At 34.2% G+C, this 23,985-nt stretch overlaps 1 protein-coding gene across 1 annotated transcript in view; it reads right to left on the bottom strand.

The window, feature by feature from the left end:
- Positions 1-1,023: 1,023 nt before the first annotated feature.
- CARF (calcium responsive transcription factor) overlaps positions 1,024-23,985 on the bottom strand; it is a 52,178-nt gene continuing 29,216 nt past the window's right edge. Inside the window, exons 8-16 of the mRNA XM_069075335.1 lie at positions 22,450-22,639; positions 17,856-17,979; positions 16,304-16,447; positions 14,747-14,980; positions 11,873-12,035; positions 9,954-10,029; positions 9,115-9,245; positions 8,379-8,745; positions 1,024-4,377 (exon numbers count right to left, since the gene is read on the bottom strand). Of these exons, the coding sequence (XP_068931436.1) occupies positions 4,259-4,377; positions 8,379-8,745; positions 9,115-9,245; positions 9,954-10,029; positions 11,873-12,035; positions 14,747-14,980; positions 16,304-16,447; positions 17,856-17,979; positions 22,450-22,639 (1,548 nt within the window). The 3' untranslated portion in view covers positions 1,024-4,258. The remainder of the gene's footprint in view (positions 4,378-8,378; positions 8,746-9,114; positions 9,246-9,953; positions 10,030-11,872; positions 12,036-14,746; positions 14,981-16,303; positions 16,448-17,855; positions 17,980-22,449; positions 22,640-23,985) is intronic.

Below are 23,985 nucleotides of genomic sequence, written 5' to 3' on the forward strand. Positions count from 1 at the left end.
ATTAGATCCAATTTATTATCATTTCTGTGTGTAAAGCAAAAATTACCTAGGAAAAAAGGGACATTTTTTTCTTTCATTTCCCCAATCACTGGTTTGATAAGTGGACACAACAGTTGCCATCAGACAGCCAAGGTAAATTCTTCTGCAAAGTAAAACTGTCACCACCTACTGGGCAATGAATAATAAAAATAGCTGAAAAGGATCTTCTTTACTTGTGATCCAAGGGCCTTAAACATATTACCAGGTTGGTAAGAGGACTGGAGACCATGTTATGTTGATGAACAGTTGATTTACCTGGGGATGCTTACCTTGGAGAAGAAAAGACTTAGGTGGTAACTAGGCAGCCATTTATGAAGGGCTATTGAGTATCAGAATTGCTATGCTTGGCCTCAGAGGGTCAGAATTAGGAGCAATGATTAAAAATTGCACTGGAGAAGACTTGAACTCAATGAAAGAAAACTTTTAACAAGAGCTGCTCAAAAGTAGAATGTGCTATTTGGGAACAAGTGCATTCCATATCACCATCAATTTTCAGGAGGTAACTGGATGACTTTTTTTGAGGGGTGTGATAGAGTGGGACTAGGTCCAGTTCTTAAAGTCTGTGATTTTCTACTCAAGTGAAACAGGTGTGGACCTTTCTGGCACTAAGGCTTGGCTACCATAATTGAAGTTGTTAATTAAACATTATGGTCTATCATCCAAGGCTTCTGAACCATAAGTTAATTTGGCATACCTGCTGGTAGAAGAAGGACTTCCACCCCCACTGAGAAAGACAGTGAAGTAAGAGTGAAGAAAATGAAAAGGAAAGAGTGAAAGAAGAAATAAGCAAGACTAGAAACGCATACAAATGATCCTTTCTCCATCTTTAAAGGAATTCCTTTAAATGTCAATGGTTGTTATGGTTACAGGGCTTTAAGCTAACTTCCTCATCTTCTGCTAGTTGTTCTGCTTCTACTAGTTGTGCTTAATTAAGTATTTTCAGATTCCTAGAACATAAGTTTGATAAGTTTCACTATCAAAGTAGTCAGGTAACAAGATGTTTATTTTATAGCATCAAAATAAACAAAAAGCACCTCAATTTCCAAGGGAAATATAAAAATTTTTATAACAAGTTTTTTTTTTAAAAAGGCTTTTTTGGTTTAAGTTTAAAAAAAATTACATTATAACAAGAACACTATACATTAAGTTACAGTAAATATACACTTTATCTCTTTTTAAATTTTATACAAGTTAAACAACATTTTTCATATCCACATGATTAAGCATGTCTCGACAGCATATAAAGAAAGGGAAAACTTGGATTGGTTTGGTTTAACACTAAAAACTCTGGTCAAGACCAAAATAAGGGACCCATGTTTTCTATCACTTTCCTCCATATTACCATCCATGTTTAGAAAACAGTTTTTACATGCATGAGCCTTTTGTTTTAAAGATAGTAACTGCCTTTATGGGAAACTGACATTGAGGGAAACTGTAGTTGTTTAACTACAAGTGACTTGCGGGCTTAAAATAAATTTGGTGGCTTGGAATATGAACAGAATAAAGATAATCAATTAATAGTTCAGAAATTTTGTCCAAATGTAAATTCTGAATCCTTCCCTGCTTATTTTAAATGCACTACCTGGATCCACTTTATCAAATATTACATATAAGAGAACATGTAAAATTTTGCCATATAACACTTAGGAGGAGAATGCCAACTGTGTGGTTATAGAAAATGTTATACACTATGACAATTTCAATACATGCCTTGAAACAAATCTAAGACAATATATGTAAACACTTTTTAAAAAATAACAAAAGCCTAGGCATCTTCAAAGACAACACTGATATAACCTGAGCATGCAGTTGGAGGACAAAGAATATTGTTTCTAGAACTTGTTTGGCAGTCACTTTTGGAAGAACTACTCAGTGAAAAACCTAGATGAAAATACTGATAATTCCAGTGTCTACCTATATAATTGAAAGAATATAAAATCAAGGATTTAAGCATTCTTTTATATTTGTTTTCAAGTTACACTGTTGCTTTCTGTTCTAATAATAAAAAGCAGAGATTCAGCAAAATGAGATGAGAAGACTATTTGTATAAACATCTCTTCTGATGGAGAGTTAAGGTTTCTATTCTCTGACATCTCTTTAGCATAAAGTAACAGAACAAGATATACTCATTAATTAGCATTTCACTGAGCAATTAAATAACTAAAGGGAAGAGATAAATCTCCAAAAGAAACAGTGAAAATGTCAAATCAATAATTTCTATCATTAATATCAGCAAGACAGAAATTTAACTATTTGAAATCTTAAGGAAGAGAGCAATAAAACACTAGTTTGAGAGGCAACAGTGGAAAGTAAAAGTAATTTCTTTTGGCCTTCATATCCCCAAATTTGAAATTAATATGGACAACTCAACAAACTCACTCAATGGTTTTAGGAAAGATACTACAAACTTTAGTAGAAATTTAAGTTTAAGGCAAATTATCAGTGGACTTAGCACAAAAATTTATCAAGTATAACAGACTTAACATAATTAGATCTGGCAGAGTTGGAATCATCATGAATGCCCACATTAAATATTTTTATTCCTCAGGGGAAAAAATATTTCTCACTAAAAAGTTTTAGATATTTAACTTATATTAAATAATAACAAGAGTATGAAATTAAATATAAAAAAGCAAAAACATTTATAATTAAGATACAGGTTCTATTCTTCATCCACCTGGAATGAAAGAACTCTCTAAATGTAAACAGACACTAAAATAATTGAAAGGGATAAAGGATGAGAATCCTTCGTGACTGTAATCAATTTAGAAAAACAAAAAGTGATTCAGAGTAGTCAAAATATTAACATCAAACATCATTTTGCATTGTCCATGTGAAAATTCTGGATCTTTAAATCTAACATTGATACACCCTTCTTTATAATTTTTAAAATAAAAAATGTAATTAAGGTGAATTTCTGACAACTATTTGACTTTTCTGGCTTTAGCAATACCTGAAAACAGGGGCTTATACTGAAAATGCTACTATGACACTTGGCCTTTGAAGTAAATATTAATTAGCAAATGCAATAATAGATCAATACATTTTACTATTATAAATAACAATAAATTTTATGCATAAATATTTTTAATGGAAATACCTTAGTTCTAAATGCCAGTCAATCCATGAAGAATTTTGTTTGGCATGGAAAAACTGTAAATATATGCCCATTTTTTTTTAATGTAAGATAAAGAAAAATCCTCTGAGATCAGTTTAAAAAGCTTTGTAAATTGCCTGAAACTCTGGGAACCTTTTCAGGTTCTCAAAAGTTCTCTAATTCCATCGATGGTAGTGTTTTAGCTATAAACACTGTATATATGCTACATGTACTTCTATTGCTTTTCTGTGTAATTCAAGTTACTTAAGGATATAGGATTCTCTGTACTTAGAATATTCCAGGTATCCTTATGAAAACTATTTCTAGCTCTTTGTAAATGGAAGTGCAAAAAGTTAAAGGGGAAGTAGCTGAAGTACAGCCACATTTCACCAGAAGTGACTGGGTTGTTAATAGTCATAATGTGAAAACCACTGTGTTTCTTTCCAGGTGAAACAGATTGTAACCCAAGAAAAGATAATTTATAAAGTTAAAAATGATTTTAACAAATGAGACTCTTTATATTTGCAATATGCTTTCATTTGTCACCCATATTTTCTTTAGCCTGGCATGTAACTTTCTTCCTTATATTTAATCTCTTCATTGTTTTAGTACCTTTTCCCACTAGTACCAAATAGGCTCTGCTATATAAAAACCATTTCCCTCCTTTAGCAGTTTAAGCCCTAGCATCTTGTTTCTTAAAAAAAGATAATAGGAAAAAGAAAAAAGTCTATTAGATATGACTGATGTATGTAATAACATGTTTTTGTCAGCTACAAAGCACCAAAATCAGATAGGACTTTCTATGAGATGAATAGGAGAAATATTTACATTGGCACCAAACCTTTGCAAGTCATTCATTTTAGCCTACTTTTTGAAATACTGGTTAAATCAGACTATTTAGAAATAGCAGATCTATCCAAAACTGAGAAGAGAAACTCTTTTGTAAGGTAACATAATGACTTTGAATTGGCACAAATCATTATCAGTATCCATTAGAACTATTCTATAATATACTCTTTACAATGCCACTGTGAAGAATGGCACCATTTTGACACCACAGACTTTCATTTCCAAGAGAGGTGAATTTTTCAAAATTTTAAGTCTTAAAAAGTCTTGAGAAACTTAAACCATGGATGAGGTATTTCTGTCCAGGATATTATTTACTTGCTCAGATAATGGTGGTTCGTTGGGCTCTTCTTTAACTTGACTCACAGAAATAGGACCTTGTAGATTTTCTTCAACTTTAAAAACAAACAATAGACAGATATTAAGGTCGGCACTTTTAACAACAATAGGATCTTTAGAATTACATATTTTTAGAAGCCAAGCATGACAATAGTTTAAAATATAATAGTAATTTAAACTCTAGGTTGTATACTTGAAAATGCAACAATTTTGTGATTTATAACATTCATGTCACTCTTTTTGTGTGAAAAGATGAAAGAATTATATTTCTTGAACAAAACTAACAACAAAAAAGGAGAGGAATGTAGGCAAAATTGTAAAGATATTCTCTAAATGTCTCTTCTAAAAATAACTAGCTAATTAAACGAGAAAAAACCCTACTAAGTAAGATTTTTCAAACAGATGTTTGTCAGCCTAGTTAGTTTTTGAACATAGGATGCTACTGAATATTTATGTGAATTAAGGCAACAAAATTCCCTTTTTTTAAAGGGAAAATTCAGATATTTGTACAGTTAGAAACATGTGCAGCAAAAACTTAAATGTGGCACCATTTCAACAACCTTTAATTATAAAGGTTTCCATGCTTGTGTAGTTATAAGTTAATGGAAATTTTCTGTTTGTCAAGAAACTCATGTTTGTCCTAATTCTGAAGAAAAAAAAAAGTTGTAACTTTAAAGAATATTTTAACTTGATTATCTGTACTTTTCATTTGTTCTATTTACCAGAAAAATGAGCTTTCAGTATGTATAATTTCTAACCTTAAACTGATTTCAAAGCAGTTGAAACTAAATAAATCTAAATTCAGTAAGTAACAGCAGCACTACTGAAAACAGGGAAGTAGGAGGTCTCGGTTGAAACCTTCATCTCTCTCTCTGGGATGTCAATTTTTTTTTTCAATTGATGAAAAGAACGTTAAAGCAACCACACAGCTCTTGAAAGGTAGAGTCATATGTACCAAGTGTATATATGTGAAGCACACGTCAGCCAAGAAAGAAATACTGAATATCTGGTTTGAGTAGCTCTGGGAGTTCTTATCAAGTTCAAGTGGCCACTCAAATTCTAATCCAATTCAAGAATTCCTGAGAGTTCTATTTCAAAAAGGTAATCTTGTTAGGTCTACCACTGAATAGACCTCTCAGGAGCCCTCTGGCACAAGGTTCTGAACCCTTAGTGTTCTTCAGTGATACATAATTACAATGCTTTTTTTTAGTTAGCTAGACAGTATTTAAAACTATTTCAGTCAATGTTTTTAAAAAATGAATGTCTTCTTAAGGAAATTATCATAGTTCTTCCAAATAAGAATTGAATAGGAGGGGTGGCAAAGTGGTGCAGTGAGTAGAGAGCAGGCCCTAGAGTCAGGACGACTTGAGTTTGGATCCAGCCTCAGACACTTAAAAACACACACACACACACACACACACACACACACAACTAGCTATGTGACCTTGGGCAAGTTACTTAACCCCAATTGCCCTCTAAAAAAGGAAAAAAAAAGATTTGAATAGGGAAAAAAAAGAAATGAATAGGAATGGAGATTAGGATGAAGTTTGGGAATAACTAGTTTCACGGTATGTATTTTTGTTTTTCTCAATAAAATTATAAAAATTCTTCCTAAAAATTATCCAGCTCAATAATTTGAGTAAAAAGAAGTGATCCAGTGAGGTTAGCTAATAGTAATGATCAGCTATAAAAAAACATATCTTATGCTGTCTGTGACTGGCTAACTTGGTTAGAACGTGATGCTAATGAGGCTGAGGCTGTCAGGACTTCCAGTCCTGCCTGCCCACTAATCTTTCCTATGTGGGCCACTGACTATAATGGAGAGTGGACCATAATGTGAAGGCATCATACAAATCCACTACCATTATTGAAAAAACAATTAAGAGTTCATGCCCCAGGCTGGGGGGGAGGGAAGTTGGAAGCACCCACTTTTGAAAAGGGACGGATCAAAGTAGAAAATAGAACAAGTGGGAGGTGGGATAGGAGGGAGGGAAATATAGTCAGTCTTTTACAATATATCTACTATGTTATTGTTTTGCATTAGCCACACATGTATAACCTATAATGAACTGCTTATCTTCCCAGTAAGGGTGGGTGACAAGGGAGGAAAGGAATGAATCTGGAATTCAAAGTTTTAAAATCAAATATTGATATATATATATATATATATATATATATATATGCACTATTATTAATACTATTTTACATGTAATTGGGAAATAAGATATACAGACACTGGGGCATAGACAGCCTCTGGAAAAGTTGAAAATTGGAGGAGGGGATATCCTGTGGGACTGCTATTTTGGGGTGGTGGGTAGGGGAAAAACAGGGAGAAAATTTGTAACTCAAAATCTGGAGGAAATGAATGATATAAATCGGAAATTAATAAAGCATTTGAAAAATAAAAAAAAAATAAAAAAAAAGAGTTCATGCCCTAATGACAATCAACATTGCCACTTGTGTCTATCCAGGAAGGAAAGCACATCATTTTTAATTCTGATAAAAACTCATTACCAGAAACAGGTGATTTAAGAGAATGATCCTCACTTTAAGTCTCTGACAGATGTAGTCACACTTTCAGTTATTTCTATGGAGATACCACCTTACTCTCTCATTAGAAAGGAAGCCTCCTGAAGACAGCAACTAGGCTGCTCAGTGGACAGAGTGCTGGACCTGAAGTCAAGAAGTCCTGGGTTCAAATGTCCCCTGGGACAATTACTAGCTGACTCCCTGTCTCCGTGCTCTCATCTGTAAGATAGGAATAATCACAGCACCCACCCTCCAGGGTTGCTGGAGGATACACTGAAGTCGTATTTGTAAAATACTTTGTGCAAACCCTAACATGCCATATAAATGCTGGTTATTATTGAAGACTGGGACTTATTCATTTTTATCTCTGAATCCCCAGTGCTTAGCCCAAAGCCTGGCTCATCCTAAGTTTGTAATGAATGCTTGTTGACTGAACTGACTTCACTGTTAGTCAGTTTTAAGTTATTACAGCTGATCATTCTAACATGTCATTCTTGATGATTTGCTAATATCTTCCTTGTGAAGTGATATAATGAATGTCTTGTTTTATAGCCATGCTATTCCTTCCTTTTTTTCTCTCAATTCACTGTGACCAACTCACGAACTTTCTAAGTCTGTAAAATGTTACACTGTCTTTTATTTCCCATGCTATTTTACTACTCCTACAAGATGTACCTGTTACCTGTGGCTGCAACAGCTGAGTCTGATGTCTGTTTTAGGTAAGAAAAATTCACACACCTGCAACAATCCTAAGACAAAAGCATGAGACACAGGAGCCCCTTCTTTTCCTCTTTATTACATTCAGTGGTGGTTTGCCTACCCTAGATGTCAAACTTCAGACAAATAAATTGCTGCCAAGAAGGAAAGAAAGGAAGAATTTACTCCTCTAAGTTGCAGCTGACAGTGTACTTGAAATTGATAAAGCTCATTACTGCTTCCAATGACTGGGGAAAATGGGTTCATTCATCCTTTCCAGATCTACTGGGGCACAAAATTGAATCTTAGTGGTTCCTAGCTAAAATTCTTATTTCTTTTTCTTCCACTGCAATTTGACTGATGTCAATTCTACTTTTTCTTCTTTTCTTTCCTGAAGAACCTCAGTCCCTTCACTTTGTATTTATGATTAATTTTACTATATATGTATTTCCATCCTTTATCTTCCCATTAAATGTTTCTTTATTTTTATGTATGAAGTAGATTACTCTTCACACCTTCAAAACCACCATGAAAGCCCTTATTGGTTTTGCACCTTTATTGACTTAATTTTGGAAACTTTATTGATTTTAGTTTTGATTAGATTTAGTGGTTTTAATTTTTAAACTAAGAAGTTGGGAAGGACAATAGAAGCTAAGAAAAATAAAATAAACGTTTAATTCTAAGTACTGAGATTTTCCCCTCTTTCTTCTGCAGTCTTATTTTAACTTACTCTACTGAGATTGTAAATCCACTGAGCACACTACAAAGTTTTTCTTGAATGTTTTGGTATACTGCTAATTTCACAAATATTAGTAGGCTGGTTTCGACTTACTAAGAGTTGGGTTGCTGTTCACAATCCTGATTGGAATGGTTTGTACATCTCCCAAAAAAATCTGATGAATGCTTCCTTCCAGGTTTCCTGCATCCTCAACACCTCCAACTGCTACTAGTTGGCCCATTGTAACAAGGTTCTCATCTGGCCCTTGAAGGTTACCAAGTATGGAGGAAGCAGGATGATTCTGTGTCAGGCAGGCTCCTGCTTGAAGGTTATGTCCTTGAGTGAACACAAGAGAATGGTTCATTACAGCACTTCCTACTGAATCCAGAAGGTTCGAAGATGTAGAATGAGAATGGCTATTTACTGATATCAAAGCAGTTGTTCCATCAGTAGAGGTGAATGCTGGTTGTAACTGTAAACCCTGTAAAACATAAAAATCACTTAGCAAAATGTTTAACTGAGGCACATTTTTTTTAATAGGATACTGTTTGACATTCAGACACTTGAATGGGACAAAAAAAAGGTTCCTTCCTCTAAAATCTTTTGATTCTATCACTATATGATACTAAGAAGGTAAAAACTAAATTTTACTGTATTTATATTCAATTCACATTCAGTATATCTTCAATCAATGTAAAAGGTGCTACATTATTTCTAAAATAGGAATTTATAAGGAATGAATTATCTGTGAAAATTATCATAACCTTTATATCAATAAATAAAAAAGAAAATATAAATTCTTTGAGAATATGAATGGAAATTAAACTAGGCTGCTTTGTTGAACACCTACCTGCAACTGTGCAAATATTTTGGGCTGAAATGAAGAGAGTGAAGAGAGCAAGTGTGCTGTCTCTGGAGACAAAGACTCCCCTGTCTGATCTGCTTCCACTTTTGTAATAATTGATTCTCCTGGTGAGCTTCCTAAAGCAAATCAGATCACCAATGAACTGTTAAAACAAGAACTATTTCTACTGAATTCCAGGGCAATTTATTCCAGTCCCTCATCACTTGAGTTGATTTAAAAAACTGGATTATAGGACTTTATAAGACGATCTTGTCAGTCCATTTTTCATGTTTTTAGGCAGAGGTACACCTAAATTTCTCCAGATATATAAGGACCCTATCCTTAAAAAAAAAAAAAAACCTTTAGAAAAGAGATTTTGTAACCTCCATTCATAATTAATTCCAGGATTTAAAACTTTAATCCTCTTGCTGCCACCTCCTTATATGCAACAATCAGTAACTAATCAATAACACTATGCCTATCATGTATATTAACCAGCACTGTGGTATATCGACACAAAGCTTTTTTATGTCATGATAACCAATGTCTGAAAAGACTCTTGGAAGATAAAGATTGGGAGAAACAAAATAAGAATATACTGCAAAAAGAAAGAGGAAAGCAAAAAAAAAAAAATCAAAAGGCCTTAACTTTTGGGTCAAAGGGACTTTTTTGGTTCAAACAACCTCAAGGTGGTTGCTGGTAGAACTCTCTTAGCCCTCTAGTTAGCTTAGCAACTGATTATCTTTTGTATTTATAAGAAAATGTGCAAATTGTTCTTCAGGGAAATTTGTAATTGTTCAGATACACTTAAAAATATTTTAAAATTATATTCATCATGAGCCTACCCTCAGTGGATGGTGATGCAAATGTAACTGTTACAGTCTCTGTGAGAATGTTCCCATTGTCTGTGGTCCATTGGAACTGAAATGAAAAATAAACTATTCAGCAAACATGTGGAAATATACATATAAAAGGAACAAGACTGAAAATTAGCAATAATTATTTGTTATCCTTTCTATTTTTTTCCAATTGCAGTTATCTTTTAGTATGTATTTGCTTTCTTCATGTCTGGGTACTCAAGTTACTTAGATTATTATGCTATGACCACGGCCAATCTATTACAAAGCAAAAATGCTGGTAACTTCTGCATAACTTTCAAGATTTCAGTGTCACTGCAAAAGTGACAAAAGTTTTACAAGGTAAAAAGTAATGAGAATGACTCCAAAAGCTACAAGAAAATAATATTCCACTTTGGTACATTTCTTCTCCCTCAAGAGTACCTTGAAATCACCTTCAACATGCAAGATACCCCATTTGAAGGGTACCAAGAAGAAATCATTAGCACCTGAGGCCCCACTATTCCAGTGACTCCTCTTATCTCTCTTCACTTATCAGAAGATTAATAGAAGAGCAGAGAAATGGCTTAAAGAAAGAATTAGGGCTAGGACCCTAAACCTATCCTCACTACAATTATAGGGTAAATGAAGGATTAGCCCTGTGCTTTGACACCTTGGGCTGATAAGACATTTAACCACTCCAGTCCTCAGTTTCCTTATCTATAAAATGAAGGGTTTTTCCTTAATGGCCCCACCTGTATCAAGCTTGAACATAGTTGTTTTCATGTTTTCTCCCCAATTACACTGAGCTTGAGAGCAGGGATTGGTTTTTACCTTTCTTTGTATCACAGGCACTTATAAGAGCTTGCCAATGACAGGGAGCTCCCTTCCAGCCCGAAATCTAAATCCTGAAACCTTATCTCTCAGGCACTGTTTTTTCAGTTAAAATACCTCTGAAGCACCTAGAAACAACACATTTCATCTGACTTAACATGAAAATGAGTTTTCATTCTTCCTAGGCCAGAAGATCTGGGAAATTCCAGATGTACCAGATCTGTGTGGTATGGGTTTGAGAATAAAGAGAATAGGATGAAGTTCATTATCTTTTTTGTTCGAGCCACATGTGGACATTAATCTCATTACTTCACAGTTGCAAGTGCATGTAAATCTACCTGGTAATTTCACTGTTCTAACTATACCATCAGTAAAATTTAGGGAAAACTTTTTTAGTCACAGGATAATTAGAATAAATTTACATCAGTAAGTTGTTTGGAAAGTGAAACTAATTAAGTACCAATTATCAGTACTGGGATGAGTCACTTAATCTCTAAGGACCTCAGTTTCCTCAGTCTAAAATAATGGGACTGGATCTAGATCTTGCTACTCCATGATTCTGAGTCTCTGAAGTAATGCCATTATTAAGGAGAAATCTGGCAATTCGTCTATCCTCAGTGATTTGTTTAGATGACAAACATTCCATTACCTCTGGTTATCACTCATTTATTTTTATAATTTTCTTAATAAAGAAAACGTTCAGGTCTAGTCGTTTAAATGGAAAAAAAAACTATTAGAAAACAATGCTATAAGGTTAAGAGAAATAACATACATTTTCAGAGTGACTTTTTTCACAACCTAATTTTTTTTTATAAATAAATTCCAAGAAGTAAACTAAATGCTGGCTAACATCATGAATGGAACCTATTATAGACACAACAGCAAAAGAAAGCTAAGAACCACAAAAGAAATCAAATGTGGGGTGGCTAGGTGGCACAGTGAAGAGAGCACTGGCCCTGGAGTCAGGAGGACCTGAGTTCAAATGTGACCTCAGACACTTAACACTTACTAGCTGTGTGACCTTGGGCAAGTTGCTTAATCCAAATTTCCCTCCAAAAAAAAAAAAAAGAAATCAAATGTACTTCCAAACATACCGTAGCTGGAGGAGTTTCTGAATTATACACCATCTCCCCATTTCTCAAGGATTTCTGTACCTCATGAATGTGATTTTTTATGTCATTCACAGTTGGGAAAAAGGACAAATTATGTCTTTCAGGTATCTCATCAGGCTTGAACAATTCCCTCTCCACAAATTTTCTGTGGATATATGAAAAGGGAAAAATAATGTAAAACATATATGAAACCAAAACCAGAAAGATTTTTTCATACAAAGTATGGCTTATTAACTCCATAACCTATTATATTTTCCCACTTTTAATTTTTCTATGATAGAGTTTTCTAGAACCCACATGGATGAGAAAACTTTAATGTTTTCTTTCTCCAAATTGGCTATATGTAAACTATTTTAGCATTTTATGGGGATAACTGAAAAGAATAAGCCTTTTCTGCCCCAGGAAGAACAAGGGAGGATCAATGAAATAGTTGAGAATAATGGAATAATTTATGAAACATAATGTACAGAAAGAAATATGGTAATTATACCAAATGTGAAGTACATGATGAAAATGAGAATACATGTAGAAAATTTGAGCCATTATTAGATAAACCACGTTATTAGTTAAGTAACATATAAGTTAATACAGAAAATATATTCATGTCATGCTATAACATTCTCCTTAGAGTCTACTTATACAATCTTTTCTAGGTGAGACAAAGATCTTCTGATATTATTAGGATAGGGTTTGAAGTTTACTAAATTCTGGATTTTAACATGTTATAATGATGCAGGGATTCTTAACCTGGAATCCATTAACTTGTATTAAAAAACATTTTGGTAACTGTATTTCAATATAATTGGTTTCTTTTGTAATACTATGTATTTGAAAATATTATTCTAAGAGAGTTCCATACGCTTTACTTGCCTGCTAAAAGGGTCCATGACATAAAAAAGGTTAAGGATTCCTACTCTAGTATATATTAAATATGAACTGAGTAAAAAAAAAATGCTAAGATAACTGCTGATCAGAAGGATCTATAAATACACAAGCAGAAATGTTACTGGTATTTCCCCAAAACAGTACATAAGAGGATAACAAGCATCAGCCTAGATTGTAATCATTAATTGATTCTGAACCCTAGATCTCTGACATTTACTAGCTATGTGATCATGGACAAGTTGCTAAATTTTAACATGAAAAAACCCTCTGAACTTCAGGTTACTAGTCTATAAAATGGAAATCATAATAATATGATTAAGTACCTACCTCCCAAAGCTGATAAAAGAAGCAAATGAAATAATGTATATAAAGTGTACTGTAAACTTTAAAGTACAATATATATGCCAACCATCACTGTCATTATTAACATGATGAACAAGTCTTCTGGTTTTCAAATGACCTAATTTTAAGTGAAAAAGTTTAATTATTTGTTTCATATCAAAGAATTCTGAACAGAAATCTACAGGTCAATTTCCATTAAAAAGGGACCATCCAAATTCATCCATTATAAAAGACTACTACAAAAGTTGCCTCATTAAATATTATGTGAAATATCTGAAGTATCTGGGCCACTGGGTAGGTCTTAGACTTGAGTGCACAGAGATTTTTCTATGATTATTTTTATTTTAATGTGATTTGACATATACACTATTTTGTTAGTTTAGAGTTAGTTAAATTTGCTAGATTTGAATACTGTACACATAATTGGAAGCATCGGCCATCACAGTACTGTAATTTGCCAAGACTCTGCTGGGAAATTGTTGATTCAGGAAGCGTTATATTTTCTAATAAAATGACAACATTTTGCTTGTCTACTTGGTGAAAAGGATTCAACTGCTACATGGCATACTGGATAGAGAACTGGATTTGGGGTCCTGAAGGCCTGAATGTGAATTCTGCCTCAGATACTGTGTAACCCCAGGCAAGTCACTCACCTGCTCTTAGTTTCAGTTTCCTCATCTGTAAAATGGATTTAATAATAGCACCTATAATTCACAGGATTGTGACGATATGAGATAACATATGTACTTTGTAACCTCAAATAATATATAAATGCTAGTTATTATTATTATTCATTAAGCACCTATGATATGTTACATACCAACAATACAAAGACAAGAACAAAACAGTCTCTGCCCTCATTGAACTCACATTCTATCAGAGCAGGGGTGGTGAACCTGCAGCTGAGAGGCCACATGTGGCCTTCTAGGTCCTTGGGGGCAGTCTTTAGACTGAGTCCAAGTTTTACAAAACAAATCCTTTTATTAAGGGAATTTCTTCTGTGAAGTTTGGGTTCAGTCAAAGGGCTGCACTTGAGGACCTAGAGGGTCACATGTGGCCTTGAAGCCACAGGTTCCCAGGCCCTGTGACTGCAGGGATATAATACGTGCACTGCTAAGTATGATAAAAGGAAACTTTTAAGCTTTAATAAGATGACACCAGAGCTGAGCCACAAAGGAAGACAAGGCATGTAGGAGTTAGAGATGAAGAGGGAAAGCCTTCCAGAAGTGAGAATGAGAAACAACCTGTGGAGGGAGAAGATGGAATTCTGAGTTCTGGGAATGATTAAAAGTCCATTTTGATGTAACAGAGATTTACAATATGAAATAAAGTTAGAGAGGTAGCAGGAACCAAATTAACTGTAAATGGACTTAAATGCAAAAATAAAGTATGTTATCCTATAAGCAACGAGGACCCATTGGTTTTTAAAAGATTAAATGGTTTTATTAAGATTATTTGGGGACCTGTATGAAGATGCATGAGAGAACAACAGAGGGAGACCAATGAGGAATCTACACTAGTAGTCCAGGTACAAGGTAGTGAGGGCATGAAACAGAGTGGGAGCTATGCGAATGGAGAGGAAGAATAGATGTTGAACACTTAACTTTAAACCAACTGTTTCTACTATACCTTAGTTGTTTCCTCACTGCATAGACTTGTTCTATTCCCTGAGATACCAGGTCTCTGATCTTATCTGCTACTTGTGGATGTAGACGTGAGGATAATGTACAGTTCTCATCCCGAACTGTATCTTCCTCATTATCAAGTGAAGACACAAGGAGAGGGGAAGGAGAAGGAACGAGGCAAGGTTTCTGCAGTTCATGATATTGATGAGCCTTTCGGGTGGGCAACTGTACATACCACCTAATAAAGAGGAAAAATTTTAAATTAAGGTATAAAACAGAAATGAAAAAATTCATTTCTACTCAAAGTATCAAGAATAGAAGTCTAGTAAGACAAAACTTCATGGTAACACAGTTTTATAACAAATTATAATGCATGTTCTGTTCAACTTCTGTCAGATTGTATCTCTATCAAACAAAAACCTTTTTAGACCTTGTGATAGACCTAAAATTGAAAAGGTAGTGAGGATCAAAGTATTATATACAAGTAATTTCATATTAAGTTCTATATCATTGGAATTTTACCTCACAATAAAAAGACAATAATGTCAACCATCATATCCTGAAATGGGTATCACCCCATTTACCCTCCATTTTACCCCAATGAAGATTCTGCATTGCACCTACCATCCTTTCATCCAAAGAGTGGATGTGATTCAGAGCCTGTTGAGCTATTTGGGATACTCTTCCCTCACAGGGGCACAACAACACTGCCTCCACAGCACTCCCAGCTCCTGTTGGCCCAATGAGCAAGAGAATCAACTGGAAATCAAACACAGGTCTCTTGTATGGCAATGCAGAAAGTAGCCACTAGGCAAATGAACTAGCTTGGAAGGATAGTATTTTAATTGATGTTTTTATACTACATGTTTGCAATGGTAACTTGATGAAATGAAAATTACTTACAGTATCACACACATTTGGATCAAAAGAAGCTTCCATTCTGCTCATTTCCCATGTAACTAAATCTTTTAAAGGCCACATGAAAGCAGGATATTCCATGGTTACTTAACAACAATGAAACCTGGCCTAACCTAACAAAAGTGAGAAATTTAGAGATAAGGCTAACACTAATTTCTTATTATCTAGAGCACAAAGGATGAGGAAAATGTGTCATGTTAAGCTCTTATCTTATTGCACTTAGCTTCTATCACATCATAGCAAATTGCTGTCAGGTAAAAATTTCTGTTAAGGAAACAGAGTAACATTTAAATTCAATCAACTTTTTCCTTTTTTTTCTGTTTTTGGTTGTCATCAGTAAAACCAAAGTTGAAATTTTTAATCTAATAATAAGACCTATACCTAGATCATTTTGAAAAAAAAAAGTTGAGATTTGGAAAACTCTTTGTCCATGCCATTTATGATACCATTTATAAGTTCCAAGAATGGCACAAAGAAAAATCATCTTTATCCTTAGTAAACTAGTAGTTAGAATATTTCTTTAAAAAAAAAACAAGCTAGGAAAAACTGATAAACTTCCCTCCTTGGACATTTACTTACAGAGTAATTCTGGCAATTTAGGTGGCAAACTGAAAATGTCAAAGTTAGAGTATGAAACTCATACCTGATAACCCCTCCAGCATCTATCAAATTCTTTTTCAGCAAGTTAAAGGCTTTCTCCTGCTCCATTCTGATGATTTTCTTATCAATTTTTGGGTCAGTAGAAACTTGATACTCAGGAAATTTTTGTACCTTTTTAATGTAAATCCTATAAAAATGAAAGGATGGTGACAGTTTATTACATAATATTCACAAGGAATTCTAAATTATCAATCATACCACCTTTAGGTATAATATCCATATGTGTATGTATACACATGTATATACACACATAATGATTATACTTAAGAGATTTTTAAAAAATAAATTAAGCACAAAAGGTTATTTCTCAGTGTAGAACTTGACATGAACTAGTACACATGACATAAAACTTCACTAATGTCTGCTAATGATCATTTCTGCTGGCTACTTCAGCCAAATTAGCCAAGAATCTGAGCAGCTTTTGTTAATATATCAGAGACCTAGCGTTCCTCTCTACTATTACTACAACATCTCATAATTTTGTTATAACTTTAATAATAATCTACTAGTTGTTTTTATTTCCAGTCAAGCCCCACTCAAAGTCACCCTGCACAACAAAGCCAGATTGATATTTTGCTTCATTATATCACACACCCTTCCTATATTGCTTTTTTACTGTCTTCTGATGAAATCCAAGCCTTTCAGTTAGGTGTGCAAGGTCCTCTATAACCTGATCCCACATGACCTAGCCAGCCTTATTTATGCTTCTGGCTTCTTCTTCAAACCAATCTTTGTACAGTCTCCCAACACAGCATACTAATTCCTCTTTTGCCCAACACATGCACACATACACACACATCCTTGGCTCTTCTCTAAATCCCATCCTTTAAGGCCTATGTAACATTCATGAAGTGTTCCCTGATAACTTCAGGTCACACCATATTCTCTCATGCACACAAAAATGTACTTGTTTTGTTTCCAAATTGTTTCATATGTGTACTTTGCTTCTTGAACAAGACTATGAGTTCCTCATGGACATGTATATCATCTTATACTTTAACAGTTACCAGCACCTAGCAATTCGCTAAAGAAATAGCAGTTACTCAGTAAACATTTGTTGATTTATGGAGAAAAAATTATTTTATCACCTATAGAGGTATTTCCCCATGTCAATCTTGAAGCCAATTCACTGAAAAATATATAGAAGCTTAAATTTTTATACCCTTTCATTTTTTTAAAATTTTTTTAAAATTTCCTTTGAGATTCAAATATAAATATTGCCTAAAATTAACATTATCAGCTTAAATATGAAAATTCTATAAACTGAGTTAATAGTATCTTTAGAATATTTTGTGATATGAGATCTGATGCTAAAATAAAATATTACAAAGTCCCACAAAATTCCAATTACTAGTTTGTTCCATTTTGTCTTTACTTTTTTTGGGGCTTTGAGGAACACTTTCAATACCTGAACAAAAATAACAAAGTAACATTTTAAAAACTTGTTAAATTCTTCTGATTCTCAATCTTTTTCTGTTTCTAATAATAGTGGTATGCTCCTTCCTACCTTGGATCCTAGTCTAGCTGAAGCTTACCGTGCTGGACAAGTGGCTTTGTAGAGCTGACAGGAAGAGGTGCTTTCCTGCTCTCCATTTTTTTTGGCCTGGAAACCTTTCCTCCTTGGCCCAAACTGACATTCCATCACTATGGCTCTGCTCCCTATGGACAGATACCAACTATTATGTCATTAATTCAAGTATCCATCTGTTCTAGCCACTAAGTTGAAAAATAAATTGTCAATGGTAATGAGTCTTTTTCATAATTATCACTTTAGGGAGAAAGGATAGCAGTGGGTGCCCAACTAAACATAGTTGGGAATGCAAACTGTATCTTGTTCAGGTTAAAACATATTTGTCCCCAATTTTTTAGCTAAAATGTATCTTGTTCAGGTTAAAACATATTTGTCCCCAATTTTTTAGCTAAAATGTATCATAAAGCATACCAGACACCTTACATGTAAACTAATAACACATCTTTAAAATTGACAAATCTTTTTGTTGTGTTTTATAATTGTAATACCTTCAGCAGAAGCAAACCTGCTAAACGGAAAACTAATCTAAGCTTTTTGGCTGAATATTCTATTTCACTGAATATCCTGTTTCATCTTGACAGATTTTAGTTATGAAAAATTACACAAAATAAAAATAACTGATATTTATTTTTTTAAGTGTTTGTACTTTTATTTTTGAAATCCTTTTCTTTTTTTTTATCAAATGCTTTATTAACTTCTAGTTTACATCATTCATTTCCACAAGATTTTAAATTACAAATTTTCTCCCCGTTTTTCCCCCTACCCACCACCCCAAAATAGCGATTCCACTGGATATCCCTCCTTCAATCTGCTCTCTCCCATAATAACTGATATTTATATAGCACTTGTAGCTTTGCCAAGACCCTTAAATTCATTATCTCATTTGATCCTCCCAACTACTTCTGAAGAAAGGAAATGATAGCCCAGATAGGATAAGGGCCTTGCCCATGGTCTCAAAGCTAACACATGTCAGAGGCAGGAATCAAAACTAGATTTTTCCTAACATCAAATTCTTAGTTTCCCCCATGAGATGATAGGTTTACATTATATACCTCTAGGATCCCTTTCCAGCTTTAAAATCATGATTCCTGTATATCCTTAGGAATAGGAAAGTGTGTATTAGTGTGGTATTGAGACTTAAGAGGCTTCAGTTTTTAAAAATGTTATCCAAAAGCCCCATTCCAAGTTCAGTAGGAACCTGGTTTATACAGGTCATTTTTTTCTTGGAAAGGAGACTTTCTGAGGGAACAGAGAGGAGATAATAAAAAGTAATAATGCATTATATAAGAAAAGTTAAACTGTTCATGCTTTTTGATCCAGAGACCCCATACTGCCAGGTTTATACCTCACAGAGCTTAATGGCAGCAAAAAAAAAAAAAGCCTATACATAAAAATATATTGATAGAAGTGTCATTTATAATTATAAAAGTCTGGAAGCAAAATATATGCTCAATGACTGATCAATGGCTGTATAAATTTTGACATGTGAATGCAATGGAATATTACTGAGCTGTAAGAACAAATAAGACCAAAAAAATCATGAAGCCACTGGTATAAAGTAATGCAGAAGAGTGAAAGCAAAGCCCAAGAAACAATACGTACAATGACTATAACGATGTGAAAAAAGACAACAAAACTAAGACAACAGATAATGTTGGCACCAAATAATTCAATTTAAAATGCATATCTTTCCTTAATATTAACAATCAGGAAGCTGTAAAAGGGAAAGTTACTTGTATTTAAAGTTGTAATCTGTCTTTTGAGTGGTTTTGCTTAAATATCTCCAGGATATGTACATTGGGGAAGAATTACTGGGTTGTGTCAGTCATGTCAAAACCAAATGTATCAATTAAAAATATTCTTTTAAAATGACATTTTGTTTTTTAAGGTAACAATGTCTTCTGAGAGTAAAATAACTTGAAAAAATGCAACAGGATGCCTACCAGTTGGGGAACGGCTAAACAATTTGTGGTGTATTAATGTAATGGAAAACTAATGTTCTATAAGAAATGAGGAGCATGGGGTGGCTAGGCAGTGCAGTGAATAGAGCACTGGTCCTGGAGTCAGGAGGACCTGAGTTCAAATCTGACCTTAGACACTAAACACTTGCTAGCCGTGTGACCTTGGGCAAGCCATTTAACCCCAACTGCCCTGCCTTCCCCTTCCAAAAAGCAAAAAAAAAGGAAAAGAAAAGAAAGAAATGAGGAGCAGAAGGCCTTCTTAATAACTTGGAGAGACATATAAACTGATGCTGAGTGAGGGGTGCAGAACCAGGAGAACTTTGTACACGATTACAGACACATCGTACATGTGATGACTGACTTTGATAGACTGGGCTCCTCTCAGCAATGCAAAGTTAGAAGACAACTCCAAAAGACTCAACATGGAAAGGATATCCACATCCAGAGAGAGAACTACAGAGTCTGAATGCAGACTGAAGCAAACTACTTGTTGTCTCTCTTTCGTGTTTAGTTTTGTTTCATTCCCTCTTTCTTGCTGTTCACCTCATTGGTTATGATTCTTCTTTACAACCTGACTAATGCTTAATGTGAAGGTATTTGTAGAACCTATATTGGATTGCATGCCACCATGGGGGGGAGGGGTGAAGGGGGAGGAATGTGGAACTTAAGGTATTGTGGAACTGAATGTTTTAAACTAAAAGTAAATAAACAAATTTAATAAAATAGAATTGGAAAAAGAAAAAAGAAAAAATGCAATAGGGAAAACTCAGACCTCAAAGAATTATTGCAGGAATCCTAAACACTTTGGGGAACCAACCTGCCAAGTGCTTGAAGCATCCTCTCCACCCCCGCCCCCCAAAAAAACCTGGTCCCTTACTGGAAATTAAAAGAACTGCCTATCCTGTGCAAAGCCACATTTGGGTAGCATGTGTTTCCAAAAGTATTAAAGTCTCTGTCATCCTTTGAATAACAGACTCACATAACTCATTCTTCAAGGGGTATCAAGTTCTGGCAACAGCTAAAGAGGCTGAGGCAATGCTCCCAAACTATAGCAAATTAGCTAAGAAGTGGGGGCTGTCCTTAAGAGAACCACATCAAAAAAACATTAAAACAAGCTAAAAGATCACACATCCTTTTCTTTTATTAAATGCTATTTGGCATTATGTTAATTTGTAACTGAATATGGAATATAGTATTTCAATTGATTACACTGATAAGCCAACAAAATAACAGCTTCCAGGGAGTAACTAACAGCCTGTCAGACAGGGCCTTTGATAAGAATATCAATTTGTATTATTACTGCATACTTAAATTATAAGCCCATTATCCTAACTAGAATGGCTAAAGGCTAAAAGGAAACTCTGATCCACAGCCACTTGGGGAAAAGAACTGTGGGATTAAATTTGTTCTCCTGTAGAGAAAACTTGAGCAAGTGAGTTTTATACCTCTTCTACCTTCTACTACCTCTAACACTTCAAGTGAATGTAACCCTCTCAGTATTGCACCTGAACTTCCCCAAACTGGGTGTGAAACTTCCACAATATACTATTACCCATAACATTTGTCCTAAAGCGAATCTTTTGGGATAATATCAAACCACAGTCTTAGAAAATGTGGTGTTGATATATGGTTTCAGAAATGTGAGCATGAGAAATTTCAAGATTCAATAGCATCAATAATACTTTAAACATTTATGCAATGTGAAAATACTAGAATATTATATAACTTGTACAGTATGCCCCCATGATAACAATTCAACTATTTTATGATGATCATTTCTCTTGCCCCCCCAAAATTTAAGCAAATATAAGGTTAAGAACAGTGCTGTTAATGGGAGAAAGGAAACAGAGGTGATAATTATTGTTTTAAGTAATAATGCTCCTCTATTACTTGATTTTTTCCACTAAAGGCCTATTCTGATGCTTCACTGTGATGTGGAGGTAGCACTAGGTACCTAAATAAAACACTAGTGAAACACAGGGTCCAAAAATCCCACCAAACTGGGAAAACTTCAAAGAGAAGCCAAACAAAGGATTATGTATTATCAGAGGACCAGTTTCACAAGAGGAGTTTTGATCTATATCAGAAAAAGAAATAACTACATTGATGAAATCATAGTTCTTTTGAAATATTAATTTGTATTAATATTGTCAAGAAAATTATATTTCTTTTCTGCTTTTCTAATTATAGAGAACATTATTTATGTTAAGAAATAGGCTATTTCTAAATAAAAAAGTTGATTTATTCACTGGCAGTTTTCTTTTTGGCTTAACTTTTATTTAAATCTACCAACATTTAGATGATGAGAGGCAATATAGAGTAGTGAACAGTGAAAGCTAGCACTTGAGTCAGGTTCAAGTTCCAACTCTGACATATCTTGGCAATGTACCCCTGGGCAAGCACGTAACCTCTCAATGTCCTACTAAGAGCCTGAGACTATAAATTACTGAAGACCTGCCATCTACATTGGTAGTCAGGGTTCCCTCACCAACAGTTCCTTATATTAATAAAATCATAGGACTAAAGAGGTAAAAAAACCTTCATTTAATTATTAACTGTCAAAGTGAAAATGCATAATCTCAGGAAAATCTAATTGCTTATGGAAAACAAAGTATTACAAATACTTTTCAAATTTACCTGCATTGACAAAAGGGATTCCATCATATGGAACATACTGGGACTTCCACATTAAGCGTGTAGCAGGTTTTGCTGGGCTTGGTGATTGGCGTGTCCCCCATATAGTCTTTGTCTGCTGTTTATGAAGTGTTAGTACATTTTCTAATTCTGTCTCACTCACACAATAGCCACGGTATGAATCTCCAATTTTCTGCATGGATTAGAGGTTAAATAAGAAAAGCATTAACAAAAGAAAACTTGCTTTATTGCAAAAGAAAACTGAGGGGTGGCTAGGTGGCACAGTGAATAGAGCACCAGCCCTGGAATCAGAAGGACTTGAGTTCAAATCTGGCCTCAGATACATAACAACAACAAAAAACTAGCCATGTGACCTTGGGCAAGTCACTTAACCCCAATTGCTCTACCTTCCCCCCTCCAAAAAGAAAAAAAAGAAAACTGAGATAATTTGAAATTTTAACAGGTAAATAATCTTTTAGACTATGGCATAACCAGAATATTATTCTGTATTATAAAGTATTTAGCCTATTGCTTGGCATATAGTAGACAATAAATGTGTATTGCTTAGGGAGAAAAAATAGCACTTCATTAAAGATTAAATAAGAAAATATAGTAAATATGGAACATGCATATAGTAGGCTAGGGAACAGCAATTTTTTAAAGCCAGAACTACATATGCTTAAATACCTAGCTACTCAGAGACCAGCTAAACTGACATTTTAATTTGTTAAAGCAAAGAGAAACAAGTGGACATTGTGGTACCTTGTCTCAGAGTAATATAAAATCATGTCACTGACAAGACATAACTTAAAAACAACTTGATTATTTCTTTCCTGGGACAATGAATTCCAAGTTTAGCCACAGAACATGTGTCTATACCCAGACTCTATAAAGAGCCCTATCAAAAAATTCATTCCAATAACTAGCCTTCTCCTAGAAAGAAACAAGGACTGCTTTTCAGTGAGGTGTGGAGCTGTGAGACTATACACACTTTTCCCTGATAGATGACAAGAGTGGGACTATAGACTAATGTGGGATTAAAGGTCTAGCTCTTCTATTGTCAGACTGCTATTTTAACTTTGGGGAATACATTTAACAAATATATAGGCACTGGTACATGTCTTGCTATGGCCACACTTTTAACCAACAACAAAAATTTCTCTTTCCTAAAAAGAGTTAACTCTGATTCCATTTTAAAAATTTAATTTATTTTATTTTTAACTTATGGAATAAAACAAGCATTTCTATGACAGTATAATAAAAAAAGATGATTGCACACTAAACTGCAAATATATTATGTACAACTTGCTACTCCTTTTAAATACATAATAAAGTTATCATGTAACTTTTTTCCTTTTTTTCTTCCCTTCTCCCCCACCCTGCCCCATCCTAGAAGTGGCAACCATTAGATACAAATAGATATATAGATAAATATATGAAAATATATATATAAATAATATGTGTTAAATCATTTATTCATAGAATAGGAAGATGAAACTATGTCTGCGTGAATTCATATGTATGTACAATAGCTCAGAG

Source organism: Petaurus breviceps, unplaced genomic scaffold (assembly GCF_028583685.1).
Source record: "Petaurus breviceps papuanus isolate PSGF00001 unplaced genomic scaffold, PetGlider_PUasm1.0 90903, whole genome shotgun sequence".
NCBI lineage: Eukaryota > Metazoa > Chordata > Mammalia > Diprotodontia > Petauridae > Petaurus > Petaurus breviceps.